This window comes from Phymastichus coffea, unplaced genomic scaffold (assembly GCF_024137745.1).
Source record: "Phymastichus coffea isolate CEN01 unplaced genomic scaffold, Cenicafe_Pcof_1.1 PCOF00039, whole genome shotgun sequence".
Taxonomy (NCBI): domain Eukaryota; kingdom Metazoa; phylum Arthropoda; class Insecta; order Hymenoptera; family Eulophidae; genus Phymastichus; species Phymastichus coffea.
This window is the reverse complement of record NW_026706850.1, coordinates 943,300-959,401: the sequence shown is the minus strand read 5'-3', so window position 1 is coordinate 959,401 and position 16,102 is coordinate 943,300. Positions and strand designations below refer to the sequence as shown.

Sequence of the window (16,102 nt, the reverse complement as noted above, 5' to 3'; positions counted from 1 at the left end):
TATTATTGAAAATTGTACAAAAAAAATAAGTAGGTATACGATGAGTGGTACGGGAATAGAATAATTTATAAATACATAACAAAATTAGAATGATCTCTATGCTAATTATAAGAATGACGTAATGGAAAGTACTTCAAAAAAGGAATTTTTTTAAAATTCACTATAACTCATCTGGTGAATAATCAATGGCATGTTCAAATAATTTGAAAAGCAATTCATGTTTATTCTGTAGGAAAGTTCGGTTTTCTGGAATTTCAGCGATTTTTTGATAATTTTGTATAACAAAATCTATCGCATATTTTAAAGTTTCTTTCATGTTGTAATTTTCAGCGATTTCCAAAACAAATTTTATATTTGATATTTGAATTGATTTTCGAAGATAGGGTTCAAATTTTTCATGTTTAACGCATTTCGTTTCATTGATAATAAAAAATGTGAATACTGCGTCGTACAAATCTTTAAGGCTGTACATATCAGCCATTTCGAAGATGTCAACAAAGTTGTCCAGGCTGATATTACGCTGCATATAATCATCAAGAATTTTTACCAAATCAAATTGCTGCAAAAAGTGCGCTAGTTGGAATAATTCAATATAATTATTTTCTATTTCACATGTACCGGTATATAAAAATGTTAAAAATATTTCTACAATTTCAGGTTGCCACTCGTTCAAAATTATTTTATTTGACTGCTTTTCAATCATATCTGTTTTAATCATGTTGGCTAGTATCTGGTTTCGCTTGGTAACAATATTTTTGTGAACTTTAAATGATTTGTCCCTTGCTTCAATAGTGAAGTCACTATCTTGTTGACTATTCAATAACAATGTGAAATCTTCAATTACAACTGAAGAAAAATAATCTTTGATATTTATTTCAAAACACACAGTAATTAACTTGTGGCCAGAGGAATCAAATTCGGAATATCCTTGACCTCTAAATACTTTGCTTTCAACTTTAAACAATTGTAATATGCATCTAGATTTAGGAGATGGATGGTTATATGCTGTGATATATACTGTGATTTGTTCGTTCGGTTTGAAATGGAAATCCTTTACAGTTTCTAAACTTATTTCGACATTCTGAAGCCCTGCCGTAAAAGTTGACTCTATGGTCATTTTCAAAATACACTGTCTATTATCATGCAAAGTAAGGACTGGAAATTCTACACTATCCAGGGGAGGCATTACGAATTTCGATTCGAAAGTTAGCGTATGTTCTAAATAAATTTGCTGCTTCACATTACTTATCTCAAATGTCATGTTTTTCTAATTAGGATACTCTAAAAAATAAATTTATTATACTATTGTATATAAATATCATAAGGATCTGCGTTATTCAATATACCTTTTAAATTGAAACAGTACGTTTCGTAGGTTTTCCAGAATTGTATTAATGATTCTGAAAAAAACAGTGTAAATTCAAATATATCACTTTTACAACAATAAAAATATATAAAAATAAATAATTAAAATGTGTTAATTGAATGATATGTATATGTTTCCTTACCACACATATTATTATTGTTTACTATACGTTAAAATTAAAATAACTATGAATGAATCAACATATATGTTGTGTCGTAAGTTTCAACAAGTTTTTTATAAAAGCGTCTCTTTTTAATCACGTGATATTGACCTTATAAAGTGGACAAGAAAATTGAATAATAATGAATTTGGAAAAATAAAAATTTAATAAATACAAAAAATTAATGAATCAAAAACACATTTAAGCGTACATTGAATACATTTTACATAAATAAGATTTGAAAATAATTTATATCAAATAATAACAGATGAAAAATAAAACAAAGACATTATTTAAATTGTATTAAAAATCAAACTTCTTCGTCATAATTTTCATTAAATAATTTTCTCAATTCTTAGCTCAAGAAACGTTAATTAAAGTTTTGAAAGCACAATTAATTCAATTTATAATAAAATATTCACGTATGTTCTTATATTCATGTATTTTATTTCAGATCTAAACGACTGAGAAAAAGAGAAACAAAAAATTGTAATATTGTCATAGGAAATCCTTGCTTTTCTTTATACTATTTCATTTAAAATACTTCTGAAAAATGAATTAATATTTACCTAAAATGGTATACAAACAATTTTACACTGAAGGCACTTATTACCACTATTTAATGATGGCAACCCGCTGGTGTCTGAATATTGACAATGAGAAAGAATGAACCACGAAGACTAAAGTCTAAGCAGCCCAAAGGTGAAATGACTTCGTTTGTTTTTCCTCGTATTGTGTAGATAACTCGAAAACCAATAATAAGTCTAAACGACATATAACAATACGATGAAACATATATATAGGGCAAATTAAGTCAAAGTTATATCTATTATATATGTTTATGTCAATAGATTACGATCTGGTGTACAATTCGATTCATTTATGTACTATTTAATAATGTGAGAACTTTGACGTTACGTATTCCAAATAATATGCGATATTAATTAATTTTTATCAATACTAATGTACATATAAATTTTAATAAGTTATATATATAATATATATATGTACAAAAATTATCATTTGTGATTGATGTTATGTTACAAACATCTTAAAACTAAACTCAATCAATAATTTCATAGGATTTGTATGATCGAAGTTTTTAAACAAAATAAAATTTAATTGTAATCCGTAAAAATTAATTTTTGAATAATTTTTTTATTGCAGAAATATTTATATCATTACATGTGTATCGATATCGAATTATTTAGTTTAATAAAGATACAGTAAGTTTTCTTTTTTTCATTAATTACTTATCACATTTTTTTTGTTATCACGGTGAGATTGGTAAGTGGATAAACTTAAAATTTTACGATTTGCTCAAAACTCATTTCAAATTAACAAAAAATATAAATCGATTTTGATGAAATATAAATGTAAATATTTTATTTCATCAATAAATAAAAAAACAGTGTTTCTTATTCTACAGAAGTTATACATTAAATTCATATTAAATAAATTGACTAGAAATATAGTACAGTCTCATTTTTCGACTAGAAAATATGTTCTTGGCACGCATAAAATGTTTTGCTTCACACTGTATTTTTTGGCAAACTGTCTTTGCTTTCATATTTAATTACTGTTTGTTCAAAGTAGTTTTATTAGAATTTTCAGTTGATAAGCCAGAAAAATTTGTGCATAAGCTTAATGAAGTTACATCATCTATTTTTTGGCGAGTGACCTTTGCTATACCTCTTCGTATGCACTCATTCAAAAGCTTCTCTTCTTCTGCAGTTAGATCTGAATTTTCATCTAAAAATTCTGATGAAGAATGAGGTCTACAAGCATTGTCACCAAGTTTTTCTACATTAGATTCATTAGATTCGTTAGAATTATTTGTTTGCAATGATGATACGTCATTAATATCTTGTCCAGTTATTTTTGCAATTCCTTTCTTAATATATTCATCAAGAATTTGTTCCTCATTTACAGAAAAATAAGTAGATTGATTGAATGCTCCATCACAATCACTGACTTTTCCATGCATTCTCATATTTATACACTCAGACTTTTGATTTTCTAAGCTCTTTGAATTTGATACATTAATTTCAGTTTCTGCTTTATGACCCTGTTCCTCAACATCATCATCATCATCTATTGTTAAAGAACTGAGACTACTTGCTGTAACAGATTGAAATTTTATAGGTGTAGACTCTTCTTTAAAAACTGCCAAATTATCTTCAAAAATACTTTGCTTTAATGAATCTTGTATTGTAGGACAAGATTCTAAAGAATGAGTTTTTTCTCGCTGGAAATATATTTTTTTCTTCAATAATTTTTTATCTTTCTGCAATCCTGAACCAGAAAAAATTAACTGGGCAGGTGAGTCCGGAAGGTCACTTGGAGAAACAACTTCACTGGTTCTTCTGCTAAAATCACTAACTATAGAACTTTGATCGTCTTGCAAAGACTGCTGCTCATAGCCACTTAAAGAACCTAAAGAACTACATCTCGAAAACATTAGTGGAGTTAGTTGTGAATATTTATCTTGATTTCCAAATGTCATCATTTTTTCTTCTTGTTCTTTACTGCTTAATTCTATTGGAGAGTGCGTCGGAGTTACATTAATAACTCTTTCTAATCTCTCTTCATCACATTTTTCATCAAAATCTATTTCATTTGGTAAATAAATTTCTATGTCAGTGTTTTCACACTCCTTTTCTTTGTTTTCTAATTCCATGAAGCTCTGAAAGTGGTTTATTTCTTTTGTTTTCTCTTTTACTAATTCTAATTTTTCATCTGCAGCAGTAAATTCTCTCAATTCTTCCTCAATAGTATCATCTATTCTAATGTCATCAAGTTTTAATAAATCTGAAGTAGATGTAGAAGTAGAAAATTGTAAAGGGGTTTGGAATGGAGTTCCTTCGGTATAGTATGTTATGAGAGTATTTTCTTGTTCGCTATTTATTGAAAAATAATCAAAGTAATCAACTTCTTCAATAACTGAATTCTCTTCAGCATAAAGCAAACTATAATTAATTGGTTGATCAAATTCCACTTCAGTAAATCTAAAGAATGAATGTGATTTTGAGTTGATATTGACTGATGTTGATGCCTGTTTTGATGCATTTCTTGTGATTCTTGTCGTCATCAGCTCTTTTCAATAAAATTTTTGTTAATCCAATGTACTGCAGATAAAAAACTAAAATGACATAATAAATAAAACAATTACTTGTCCAATACTGAATTTAAAAAAATTAATTTTAATTAGCTAGTACGAATACTGCTAACATTTGACTAATTTACAAGGAAAATATAGTACATTATGTACCTTCTTAAGTTTTATTAAAGCTTTCGTTTTATTATTTACACACTACCACTCCATCCTTTAATATCACATTATTGTTTAATTAATTTTCATGTTTGATTTTAGTACATTCATGATTGTAAATTATACTGCTATAGAAAATTTTCTTATTACAATTTTTTCCATGTAACATCTTTACTCTGTGAAAATAAATTTAAGTTATATTTTCGAATTTACAATGTTATTATTATTATTATTATTATTATTATTATTATTATGAAAGTGAAAAAAATAAATGAAAACATTTACTGTACCTTTACCTTTATATTGATAATTAACTTGAACTGAGTTGTTATTTGGCTTAAAGCTAATAAAAACTTCATCATATACTTGCTATGTTAGATTATCATATCATAATGTCTTTTTATATCCTGAAAGTAATGAATAAGATAGTTTATTATACATTATTGCTAGTGTAAACATTCGACAAACTAAGGTTATTTTACAGATGACGGCGTTTGTAGCAAAATATTTAATTATTATCTAATTAAAATACACTCACATTGATCTTCCTTACTTCCATTGCGAAAACACTACATTTTAAACTTTTTAGCTCAGATATTGCAAATAATCGTTTGGCAAAAATAATTATTGAGCCGCAACATCGCGGCTGCTAGATCGACTAGCTGACAAATTCACTGAGCAGCGCTGCCTGACAATCCTGACACTTGTCGCCGAACTTCCGTGCAGTGACGGTATATGAAGTATTGCAACGCCCATGTTTGGCGGGCAGTGTGCCAACGACGTGTGGTTTATCTTTTCAGGAGGACTGTGAAGATGGCCCCCGGGTTTTTATGGGAAATTGCTAGCGAAAATGGGAAAACGGCATTAATTCCGCTAATTGTCCCTGATACTCGTAGTAATTTCCCATTTTCGATTAGTCAACGGGAAATGGGTGAAAATTGGCATTTTCTCTTGGCACCGGAAGTGGCCTCTTTCTCTAATAATTGTTGTTGAATAATTACGATTAATGGCTTAAAATTAAGATTTCAATATCCCCCGTCATACCCCGTATTCGCATTTATGCTAAATGTTACTCATTTTAAATAAAAATTGTTCATAACTTTGATGCTTTGAATGGCGGGAAATCGGTGTCAGTCCGTATTTCTGCGTTCCGTGGTCCAGATAACACAGCTGGTGTCGCATACATGTACTGGACACTTGTTAGAGTCGTCTGCTCTTAAACAATAATAATACCTAATCTGATAATAATACTTTCTTGTACAGTTAACCTCATAAGCCGTGTTTTCGTTTAAACAATTTTCCTTTTGTCGATATTCTATCCAAAATTGAAGAAAATGTAAAAATTAGTAATATGCGGCAGTTAGTCGATAAAACAGGTCAAACGTTTGCTAATCACCAGATATCCCTATATGAGTTCTACATTGCGTAATTATAATAATAAGTAATTCAAATTCTACTCAATTAACCATTCACATTTTATGTACATATACATAAATAATTTTTTCTAAGGTTTTCTATAAGTTTGTCAACATGACAATTTTATAATTAATATTTTAACTATATAAAATAACATAATTCTGAACAAAGTAATAAAAAAATTGAATTGACTAGTTAAAATTGAAAAAAACAATCATTGATCAAAAACTTATAGCTTAGTTTTATATTTGTTGAATTATTTAATAACGAACTTAATTTTACTTCCATTTGAATTACTTATTTTTATAATTACGAATTTGAATTACTTATTATTATAATTGCGCAATTAATGTATCTCATATAGGGATCTGGTGATTAGCAAACGTTTGACCTGTTTTATCGACTAACTGCCGCATATTACTAATTTTTACATTTTCCTCGATTTTGGATAGAAAATCGACAAAAAGAAAATTGTTTCGTAATCCGGGAATAAGGAGCTATCATCCGCTATCGATATTATTTCTTTTTAAACAGCAGAAAAATGTTTAATGCATTTTACGCGCTGTACGAACGCCCGATTTTTTTTCGCAATTTTCTTAAAAATGGAAAATCCGGAAATAAAATTTCAAGCGGAGACATAATCCGGAAAAAGGGAGAGAACGTTTTAGCTCATGAAAACTCAAAAATATGATTAAAAAATTTTTTTGGGCGTCAGATTCACAAGTCTGCCAACATGAGGGTTGCAATGCTTCATATACGGGCATACGGCCCTAACTGGAAATGGAATGCTGAAATATGAACTGACACCGTTTTCTCGCCACTGGCGACACGAAAATTATTAATAATTTTAATTTGAAAATTATGCAGCAAATAGGAAATGCGATTTGAGGGGCTGTCGAGGGAAATTAAAACCTTAATTTTGAGCTAACAAACACAAAAATTCAACAATAATTATTATAGTAAACGAGCCTGTTCATGTACCGAGGAAAATCGTGATTTTCACGCATTTTCCATTGATAAATCGAAAATAGGAAATTATCACCGATATCAGGGATAATTAGGGCAATTAATACCGTTGTCAAAATTATTTCAACAATTTCCCTTACAATCGAGGGGGCTACGTTCACAGTTTTATTTCTGATATGGTAATTGTGTTATATATATCTCTGCATAGGCCAAGATACTGCGCACTTCCAATGCGCAGACTTCACGCTGTGTTGATTATAGTTGTGTGTAGCCAACGAATATATCTAATTCGTTGGTGTAACCTAACCATGGAGGTGTTATGGCAACTGTGTAGCTGTATGTATAAATTACAAAGTGCAGAACCGCTTTGACCAACTCTCATGGTGCTACTTTATGATTAAGAATCAGCTAAATAAATTGTATTAAAACAGTATATCCTTATAAATAAACACTTAGTTAATCAAGCGAAAATGAGAATTGCCGTAGAAGGATGTGCTCACGGTGAATTGGAGATTATTTACAATATAATTTTAGAGTCCGAAAAAAAGGATGGCAAAAAAGTTGATTTACTGCTTTGTTGTGGTGATTTTCAATCTACAAGAAACTGGAAGGATTTACGATGCATGAACGTACCTGATAAATATAAGGATATGGGCACATTTTACAAGTAAGTTAATACTTGGTCAATTCGTTAATTTTTTGCAGATCTCAAACTAAATATCAACAACAAGATCTAGACAAATAAATTTGATTTTCAAACACAATTGCAATCTTTTGTAGGTATTACACTGGTGAAAAAGTAGCACCTTGTTTGACCATATTTATTGGTGGTAATCATGAAGCATCGAATTACTTACAAGAATTAGCATATGGAGGCTGGGTAGCACCTAATATTTATTATTTAGGTTATGCTGGAGTTATAAATGTTGCTGGCATTAGGATTGCAGGCATGTCTGGCATTTTCAAAAGTCATGACTATTATAAAGGTCATTACGAGTATCCTCCCTACAATGATCAGTCGATACGAAGTTGTTATCATGTTAGAAATTTAGAAGTGTTTAGGTTGAAGCAGCTTTCTGGTAATATAGATGCTTTCATGAGTCATGATTGGCCAACAGAAATAACAGATTATGGCAATGTAAAAGCTTTACTAAGACAAAAATCTTTCTTTAGGTATGATCACATCTTATTTTTTTCTTTTTAATACAGTTATTGAAATTTTATTATTAATTTTACAGTGAAGATATTCAAAATAAGACTCTTGGTAATCCTCGTGCTATGGAATTATTGAAAAAGCATTATCCATCATATTGGTTTTCGGCGCATCTGCATTGTAAATTTGCGGCTATTGTTCCAAATGAAAACAATAGTACAAAGCAAACAAAGTTTTTAGCATTAGACAAATGCTTACCAAAGAGAAAGTTTTTGCAGATACTAGAAGTAGAACACGATGAGAGTTTAGATATCAAGCTGTCCTACGATTTGGAATGGCTGGCAATATTATATTTAACTAATCATTTGTTGAGTGTTAAAAGTACTTACTGTTACATGCCACAAGGGGAATCTAATTCAGGACGAATTGTATTCACACCAACGCCAGAGGAAAAAGAAAAGGTTCATCGTAAATTTAATTATGATTTAACTGTACCTCTCAATTTCAAGGCGTCAGTAGAAGTTTACAATCCTGACAATCCAAATACGAGGGTTAGCCAACCAAATTTAGCTGTCAATGACCAAACTACTGAATTTTGCAATAAAGTAGGCATTGATGATCCATTTGCTTTATTGAAAATAGCAAATAATATTATTGAAGATGAGAATAAGAGCAACGAAACGTCGTTCTCGTCGTCGAAATTCAATGATTCCAGCAATAACTTATCTTTCTCCACGGAAGAAGACGACGATTTGCTGAGTTTTGTTATAGACACTACGCCAAGTTATTATCCAATATCAGCAATGACACCATTGAAATTACCTGCTGCTAAAAATGATAGTGCATCTTTTGACGATAGCGAGAGTTCTCAAAAACCAGACCGTTCGGTTTGTAGCAACAATTCGAGAAAAAGTCTTGACGATTTAGAAAAAGAAACTTCTGTTGGTGAGTAAAAACTGATTAAAAAGCAAATTTCTACTTTGTTTAATGTGCAAAGTATTCATAAGATTTGTTATCTTGTTTCAACAGAATCTAAAGACTTAAGTTCTAGTTCGATATTAACATCACCTTTGAGATTACCACCTCCAAAAAATGCAAACGATTCTTTTGAGAATAATGAAAATTCACAAGATCAAGCATCACAGATGAAAAGTCCTAGAAGAAGTATCGACAAAGTTGAAAACGAATCTCTCACGGAACGACCGAACTCGGAACCGAAAAAGTTTAAGAGGCGAAATCAATCCATTTATCTTGCCTCGGATTCGTGATAATTGATGTTTTTTATGTAAAAATTTAAATTTAATTAAAATTGTTATTATAATAATTTTGCAATTATTGCAAAAACCATTATTATTATATGAAACAATTTGCGCAAAAAATTTTTTTATATATTGAGAAGATTATTAATAAAAAACAAATTTTTTTACACAACTGTTTCTTCCTTTTGAAAAAAATGAACGTTTGGATTAACAAAGTATAAAGCCAATTGACTGGTGAGCAAATACAACGTAACGCTTGAATAACTAATATTTTCGAATAATTGACGTAATGCTCATTCAGAGCTGCGCGTGCAAGGCCGCAACGCGAAAATTGCAACTACGATTGAATCATTGGTATCTCAAGAATTTCACGAGCTTTTACATAATAATTCTTGCCGGGTCATCCTATTGCACAATGCTACAATTACAAATTTACGGAAAGTTCATTAACAATTAAATTTAACGCAATATTCGCATAAAGAAACGACAAGAGATGTTTATTCAAAAGAATTTATTATGAACATTGATATAATTATAAGATGTTATAAATATATATTTACAAGAGTGTCGGCAAAGTAAACAATGTATAATAAAGATTTGGCAAAAATACGAGATATGAGTCATTTTTCATGCATGAATGATGAGCGCACAGTAATAACGAGCTCGTATACATATACAACTATATCACATACTTTATAGGATTCAGCTTAACAATATAAAGAAAAAACGTCAAGTCACGTCTCACAGATATTGCCATATTTTTTGTCGTGCAATGATAAATATAATCGTTATAATTTTCTAGTTATTGGATTTCTCTAAGAGATATGAAAAACAAAACGCGTTACAAAATAATGCGTACCTAAGACAAATCGTCAATCAAATAAATTAAAAAAAATGTCAATCAAGTAGATAAAATATAAACCCAGTCAATATGTGAAATTTCATTTCAAGTTAATCTTAAATATAATTTAATTGACTAAACAAAAACGACAAAAATGTAGTAATTTGAACATACCAATAAATACATCGTCAACATACGATTATTACAGGTTCACTGGAGCGTCGGTTGACGTACTCGTATCAGCTTGAAAAAGTATTTGAAATACTTAAGAAGATAGTCTGGGCATAACCGGAACAAAGACATTATAGTCTATGTAAGGTTCAATCAATCAAACGTAGTTCAATGACAGCATCGTTTGAGAATTCAATTTCGGAATCGCGTCGTCGAAAGTTAAGCGAAATTTGTGACAAGCTTTCTTGGAATCACCGTCGCGACCACGATAATCTCGCGAATGAAACGTCGTACGAAAAGTGGCTGCCTCGCTCACAAAGCCGCGTTGCTTTCAACGTCCTTCTTCTTGTTGGGATTAAAGAGCACTTGAATCTCTTCGAGCGTTTTGCCCTTGGTTTCGGGCGTAATCATGTAAACCCAGGTTGTGCCGGCGGCGCAGCAGCCCGAGAAGAACCAAAATGTGGTGTGAATGCCGGCAGCTTGGTTGAGCGCGTGGAAACCGAGACCGACGACGAAAGCGAATACCGAGCCAATGATAATTCCCGAAGCGACGGCCGGGCCCTTGACGTTGGTCGGGAAAATCTCGCCGAGGATGACGTAGGGAATGGTGCCGATCCCGAGCGCCACCATGATCTCGTAGAGGACGAGCGCGGCGACGGGCAGCCAGGTGACGGTCGACACGTCGGCGCGCAGGCTGTACTTCAAGAAGAAGAAGAGGCCGACGAGGGCGAGCGCGAGCGCCGCCGACACGCCGGAGAAGAGAACGAGGACGCGGCGCCCGAGGCGGTCGATCAAGCCCGCGGCCGCCAGACCCGCGGCCAGCTGGGCCACCCCGAGCACGATCACGGCGTACTGCGGCTTCAAGGCGGACTCGCTGTGGCCGAAGATCTCCTGCGTGTACGCGACTATGGCCATGTGTCCCGACAGCTGCTGAGTGACCTTCAGGCTGAGCAGGATCCACAGACCGCGACGGTTGCCCCTGTCGGACACCAGCTCGCGCAGCGCGCTTCTCCCGGAGCGCTGACCCGCGAGCACGGCCTCCCTCATGATCGCCACGTCCTTTATCACGTCACCGGCATTCGAGACTCGTCTCAGCCGCATGAGGCTGCGCACCGCTTCCTCCTCGCGATGCTGGATCAGATAAAAGTACGGCGACTCGGGCATGAACACGAAGGTCGCGACGAAGATCACCGGCAGGCTGAGCGAGGCCACGTTCAGTTGGTCGTAGGTGAGGTAGGCGCCCAAGCTGGTGACGAACAGGCCGCCCAGGTTGGTGCACATCTTGAGCATCGTGCCGAAGGCGCCGCGGATGTCCTTGTCCGCGATCTCGGCCAAGTAGATGACGGCCACGTTGTAGATGCCGCCGTGCGAGATGCCGGCCACGAGCCTGGCCACGTACAGCACGGGGTAGCTGTGCGCGCCGATGATCAGGCCCCAGCCGGCCAGCTGCGGCATGGCGAACGCCAGCAGCGACAGCTTGCGTCCCAGCCGGTCGACCATCAGCGGGCTGAGCAGCGAGCCGAAGATGCCGCCGAGCGTGTACAGCGAGGCGATCCAGGACGCCTGCTGGACCGTCACCGGGAAGCTCGAGCGCGTCGACAGCAGGTGCGGCAGCGCCGGCGACGTCCAGCCGAGGTAGCCGCCGCAGGCCATCACCGCGAAACTCGCTGCAACATTGCCAAGGCTCAGCGCTTTCAGTCGCTCGCTCGCTCGCGCGTCGGCGATGGGGCGGGTATTACGATTTTCAAATCGCTATTCGCGGGCGTGCCCCGAAAGAGAGAGAACAAGACGAATTTACGTATCCCACGAGCAAAGCGTCGTCCATCCTGGGCATCCTAAGCGCGACGCACATTCGCGAACGTAGCGAGACGTTCAAAGATTATTACGATTCAAAGACGTCAGCGGTGCTCTTCGCCGAGACCCGGTTTTCGCGGGCGAAGCCCACGACTAATCCGCAGAACCCCCGCGCGCGCTCGGGATAGCGATTGCGCAATGATAACGAGGCGCTTGGTTTCACTCCTCGCGGTTGCTGCTACTTTTCCATGACCAATCCCGCGCGTCGGACAAAAAGTTCGAGCGTTTTTGTTCTTGCTGCTGGCATTCCCAATTGGCGCTGTTGTTATGCAAAAGTATTATTTTACGACGCTTTTGTTTTTGCCGATTGCTTTTTTTTCTTTTTTTCTTAATAAATGCAATGAATGCATCCAATGCACGTCCAATGTCGGTCAGTCGCCACGGCTAAGCCTGATTTTGGAATTTGTAACGTTATCAATATTGCTTGAATTAGGTAAGATATTAAAAGGCAAAATGACGTGTATATAATATCTCTTTCTTTATTACTTTCGAGATTACTTTCGAGTCGGTTTAATTTGTCATTTACAATTAAAAGCGCGAGTCCAATGCTTTTACTCGAAAGAGCAAATTAAATATTTTAGCATTGTAAATTGATAAATTCAAAGCTATAGCTTCAAAAAAAGGTAAACCGACGTGTGAAGTTCGAGAATCAACTTCCCGGCGCACTTAATTGATTTGTCAATGCTAAGTCTGGGCCGCAGGTGAGATTTCACTGCAAATTTGGGAAAATAACCTCGACCTTCGGGCTTCAAGCCGAATGCGATTCACCGAGGATTTTGTCGTTAGCATGCATTTCATTGACATTCTAAAAATGTTCCGGCAAGGATCAATCGTTAATCACAATTTGCGCGCGCGAGACATCAACGACAGGTGAGCGAGATCAACGTACAGTGGAACCTTGCGGACACACAGCGACGAGCCTCCAACTGTCTTTTCATCCACTTACTGTTATCGTATATACATGAGCGCTTGATGATAAATGGAAGTTGGTTTTATCTTACAACGTGCGGTCCCTACGTTTTAATTTTACCAAGACGAATCTTTTTTTTCTTCTTTGTTTTGTTTTGTTTTGTTTTATTTTTGTTGATCTGACTAATCGCAGTTAAACGATCGCGTTGCATAAGATAAAATTGGAAACGTTTAATTTTTCCCCGAGGTTGAATATTTTATTACCAATGTTATAGTCGACAAAAAAAATAAGGCAAATTATCAGGGTAATTCTCGGCTGTTTCAGCAACGCTAGAGACACTAATCAATGGATTTTTTTCAAACTTCATAATTATTATATATACGAAGGTAAATATTTGTCCTAACTTGTATGTAAAAATATAAATTAGGAAAATTATATTTTAAAAAATAACAACGATAGTGGGATGTAAAAAGTAAATAAAGAAGACGGCGGTCAGCCGGCGAGCGTGTTTGAAGACGTGGGTGGCACAGCGGTCAGTTGATGGCGTATCGCTTACAAATAAATAGTGCTTAATGATCGAAACTCTTAGATTTCTCTGCGATGGGGGTGGGAAATATTCCGTCAATTTCATAACACTGGCGAGCTATACATTCAAAGTATTGTATTACTCTTTATATTCCGATTTTCTTTTTGTTATATATTGATTGTTATTTAATTAATTTTTTATCTAGTTTTTAAGTACCAGTATTGCAAGCTGATCTCTTCAAGCCTTCTCCAATTTTATCATGAATTAAGGAAAATTTTTACCTTCGTGCAATATAATAAGCGTGCAAAATTTGAAAAAAAAATGGATTGTTGAAAGAGCCAAGAAACACCTAGAAGCGCTTTACGCTCTTTCCGAGAAATGACGTAAAAATAATCAGGTAAAAAGTGTACGTCCGCTCGGAATTTTATAATTGCAGACACGCCGCTGAATCGATGACCACGGGTGTATCGTTTGCTTCGATTAACTCATCATTGCACATTGTATATAACTCGATCACCATTCGCAGGAACAATAACAAAGAGTCCGGTCGTAGCCAAACGACGAAAGAAACGGCAGTCTTCGCTTCGTTTCGACGTTAAAAGATACGTGTACCCGCTCTTCAAGCGTTCATCTGCCCGATCATTTATCATGTATGCACTTGGCGATGAATAATTGCACAGAATAGTACCGAGATCGATCTGTTACCGTCGGCCCCTTTTTCGCTCGGCAATGACGCGAACTGCATGGAAAAGTTGCTTGCGCTCGTCATGGCTACGCGTGCGGCTCCGCGAGATGTGAACGAACTGAGGCAAGTTAATAAATGCAGACGGCGCTTACTTCCCGTAAAATTTCGAAATAGCACGGGGAAGGAAGATCATTTTTTTCTTACGGCTGTCGTTACGCACTCAGTGGTCGATCTAATTCCTAGCGACATTTTGTTACATTAATCACCTGCTCGAACGAGATATTTGTTGTCGTGTCGTGGCGCTCGATAATCGAACTCACCACTGATAGCCGCAATGATTTGCAGCCAAATTCCACCCCTTTCGCGACTGCTCGTCGAATCCTGCAGCTCGACCTCTTTGCTCGTCTGCTTTTCCGTCGTGGCATTGCGATCTATGTGCTGCTGCAGGTCGGCTGCGCTCCTCAAACACGGTAACAGATTGATCACGCGCATTTCGATTTCTCAAAAGAACGGGCACATTCGACGCTCGATTCCGCACAGAAGAACCGGCGAGGAAGGTAGACTTCCCGCGCGCAAAAGTGATCGCCAAAAAACTGGGAGAATACCAAGCCGGCGCGACGCTTTTATGCCGACTACGAACTGCGAGAGAGAGAGGAATGCCAAGACACGCTGCTGCCGATTGCAACGTGTGTTTTCCTCTCCTCCTTCTCGCTCCTCCACGGACTTAGTTGTCGTTCAGACACATGTGGCTTTTCCGGGGTTACTCTGTGCCATTTTCAATTATTTCTGGCCAAATTTTCAATACTTAATAGGTCAGCCAAAGATTGGAGAGGAATGTGGTCGATGAAAATGCATTTTTTAACAAATTATTTTTGGGAATTATTTTTTGAGGGGCGGAATCTGTGTTGTAGAAAAAGTATATACACACCCACACACACATATATATATATATTTATTAAAAATTTTACTCTTGAAATGAGTATACAACGAATTTAAGAACTCGATTTTCCTGATTAAGGAATCGCAAAATCATATAAAAAAGAACAGTTCTCATGTTGAGAAGCATTTGGTTAAATAACTGATCCTATGATAATTATAATAATAAGGAAAAAGCCAAAGCTTTTTGAAATAAACATTTTTTTAATAAATATATCTCTGCTGAATGAGGTTTAAGCAGATTTTCCGAAATAGAATTATTTTGTCTTGCATTGGAAAATGCTGACATAAGTAAAATACGTGGATAATAAATAAATAATTACAGCGTGCATCAGATATTTTTTTAAAGCGTGCAAACAAAGCAATTCTCACAGAATTTTCTTTTTCATGTGAAAAAAATGCCGATAAGAATCGAATTGTGATTTAATCGTTGTCGTGTTTATTTTTTCTCGAATAGTAACAGCCGTACGAATAGGATTCGTCGGGGGAGGAGGGGGCGGCGAGGAGAAAAAACATCGTTAAAGTGGAGAAATGCTTTCGTAAATGGATGACGTGTCTTATCAGCAAATCGTCGGGATGAAAAGTGCA

The 16,102-nt window shown here is 35.5% G+C and overlaps 4 protein-coding genes across 6 annotated transcripts; 1 reads left to right on the top strand and 3 right to left on the bottom strand.

Moving 5' to 3' along the window:
- LOC131663962 (uncharacterized) lies at positions 1-2,240 on the bottom strand. Its single transcript, XM_058934767.1, has 3 exons — positions 2,096-2,240; positions 1,347-1,400; positions 1-1,281 (listed from the first exon to the last, which is right to left on the bottom strand). Exon 3 carries the CDS (start codon positions 1,259-1,261, stop codon positions 161-163), a length of 1,101 nt encoding a protein of 366 aa, XP_058790750.1. The 5' UTR covers positions 1,262-1,281; positions 1,347-1,400; positions 2,096-2,240; the 3' UTR covers positions 1-160.
- A 570-nt stretch (positions 2,241-2,810) lies between these two features.
- LOC131663959 (adenomatous polyposis coli homolog) lies at positions 2,811-5,537 on the bottom strand. Of its 2 annotated transcripts, none has more exons than XM_058934763.1 (4): positions 5,336-5,537; positions 5,088-5,204; positions 4,798-4,973; positions 2,811-4,668 (listed from the first exon to the last, which is right to left on the bottom strand). In XM_058934763.1, the coding sequence occupies exon 4, from the start codon at positions 4,615-4,617 to the stop codon at positions 3,103-3,105; it is 1,515 nt and encodes a 504-aa protein (XP_058790746.1). In that variant the 5' UTR covers positions 4,618-4,668; positions 4,798-4,973; positions 5,088-5,204; positions 5,336-5,537; the 3' UTR covers positions 2,811-3,102. The 2 variants fall into 2 exon arrangements, with proteins under 2 accessions (XP_058790746.1, XP_058790745.1); XM_058934762.1 differs by having other exon boundaries at positions 5,094-5,204.
- A 1,888-nt stretch (positions 5,538-7,425) lies between these two features.
- On the top strand, positions 7,426-9,763 carry LOC131664032 (lariat debranching enzyme A). Its single transcript, XM_058934868.1, has 4 exons — positions 7,426-7,846; positions 7,960-8,352; positions 8,418-9,277; positions 9,362-9,763. The coding sequence occupies exons 1-4, from the start codon at positions 7,650-7,652 to the stop codon at positions 9,598-9,600; spliced, it is 1,689 nt and encodes a 562-aa protein (XP_058790851.1). The 5' UTR covers positions 7,426-7,649; the 3' UTR covers positions 9,601-9,763.
- Positions 9,764-9,883: 120 nt separating this feature from the next.
- Positions 9,884-15,151, bottom strand: LOC131664033 (facilitated trehalose transporter Tret1-like). 2 transcript variants are annotated; one of them, XM_058934869.1, is made up of 2 exons: positions 14,845-15,151; positions 9,884-12,270 (listed from the first exon to the last, which is right to left on the bottom strand). In XM_058934869.1, the coding sequence occupies exons 1-2, from the start codon at positions 15,068-15,070 to the stop codon at positions 10,916-10,918; spliced, it is 1,581 nt and encodes a 526-aa protein (XP_058790852.1). In that variant the 5' UTR covers positions 15,071-15,151; the 3' UTR covers positions 9,884-10,915. The 2 variants fall into 2 exon arrangements, with proteins under 2 accessions (XP_058790852.1, XP_058790853.1); XM_058934870.1 differs by having other exon boundaries at positions 14,899-15,151.
- Positions 15,152-16,102: the final 951 nt, after the last annotated feature.

Coding starts and splice junctions, on each gene's coding strand:
- LOC131663962 (XM_058934767.1), bottom strand. CDS start 1,261: ATGACATTTGAGATAAGTAATGTGAAGCAGCAAATTTATTTAGAACAT.
- LOC131663959 (XM_058934763.1), bottom strand. CDS start 4,617: ATGACGACAAGAATCACAAGAAATGCATCAAAACAGGCATCAACATCA.
- LOC131664032 (XM_058934868.1), top strand. CDS start 7,650: ATGAGAATTGCCGTAGAAGGATGTGCTCACGGTGAATTGGAGATTATT. Junction 7,847..7,959: donor GATATGGGCACATTTTACAA/GTAAGTTAATAC, acceptor AATCTTTTGTAG/GTATTACACTGGTGAAAAAG. Junction 8,353..8,417: donor AGACAAAAATCTTTCTTTAG/GTATGATCACAT, acceptor TTAATTTTACAG/TGAAGATATTCAAAATAAGA.
- LOC131664033 (XM_058934869.1), bottom strand. CDS start 15,070: ATGCGCGTGATCAATCTGTTACCGTGTTTGAGGAGCGCAGCCGACCTG. Junction 12,271..14,844: donor CAAATATCTCGTTCGAGCAG/GTGATTAATGTA, acceptor GCAATGTTGCAG/CGAGTTTCGCGGTGATGGCC.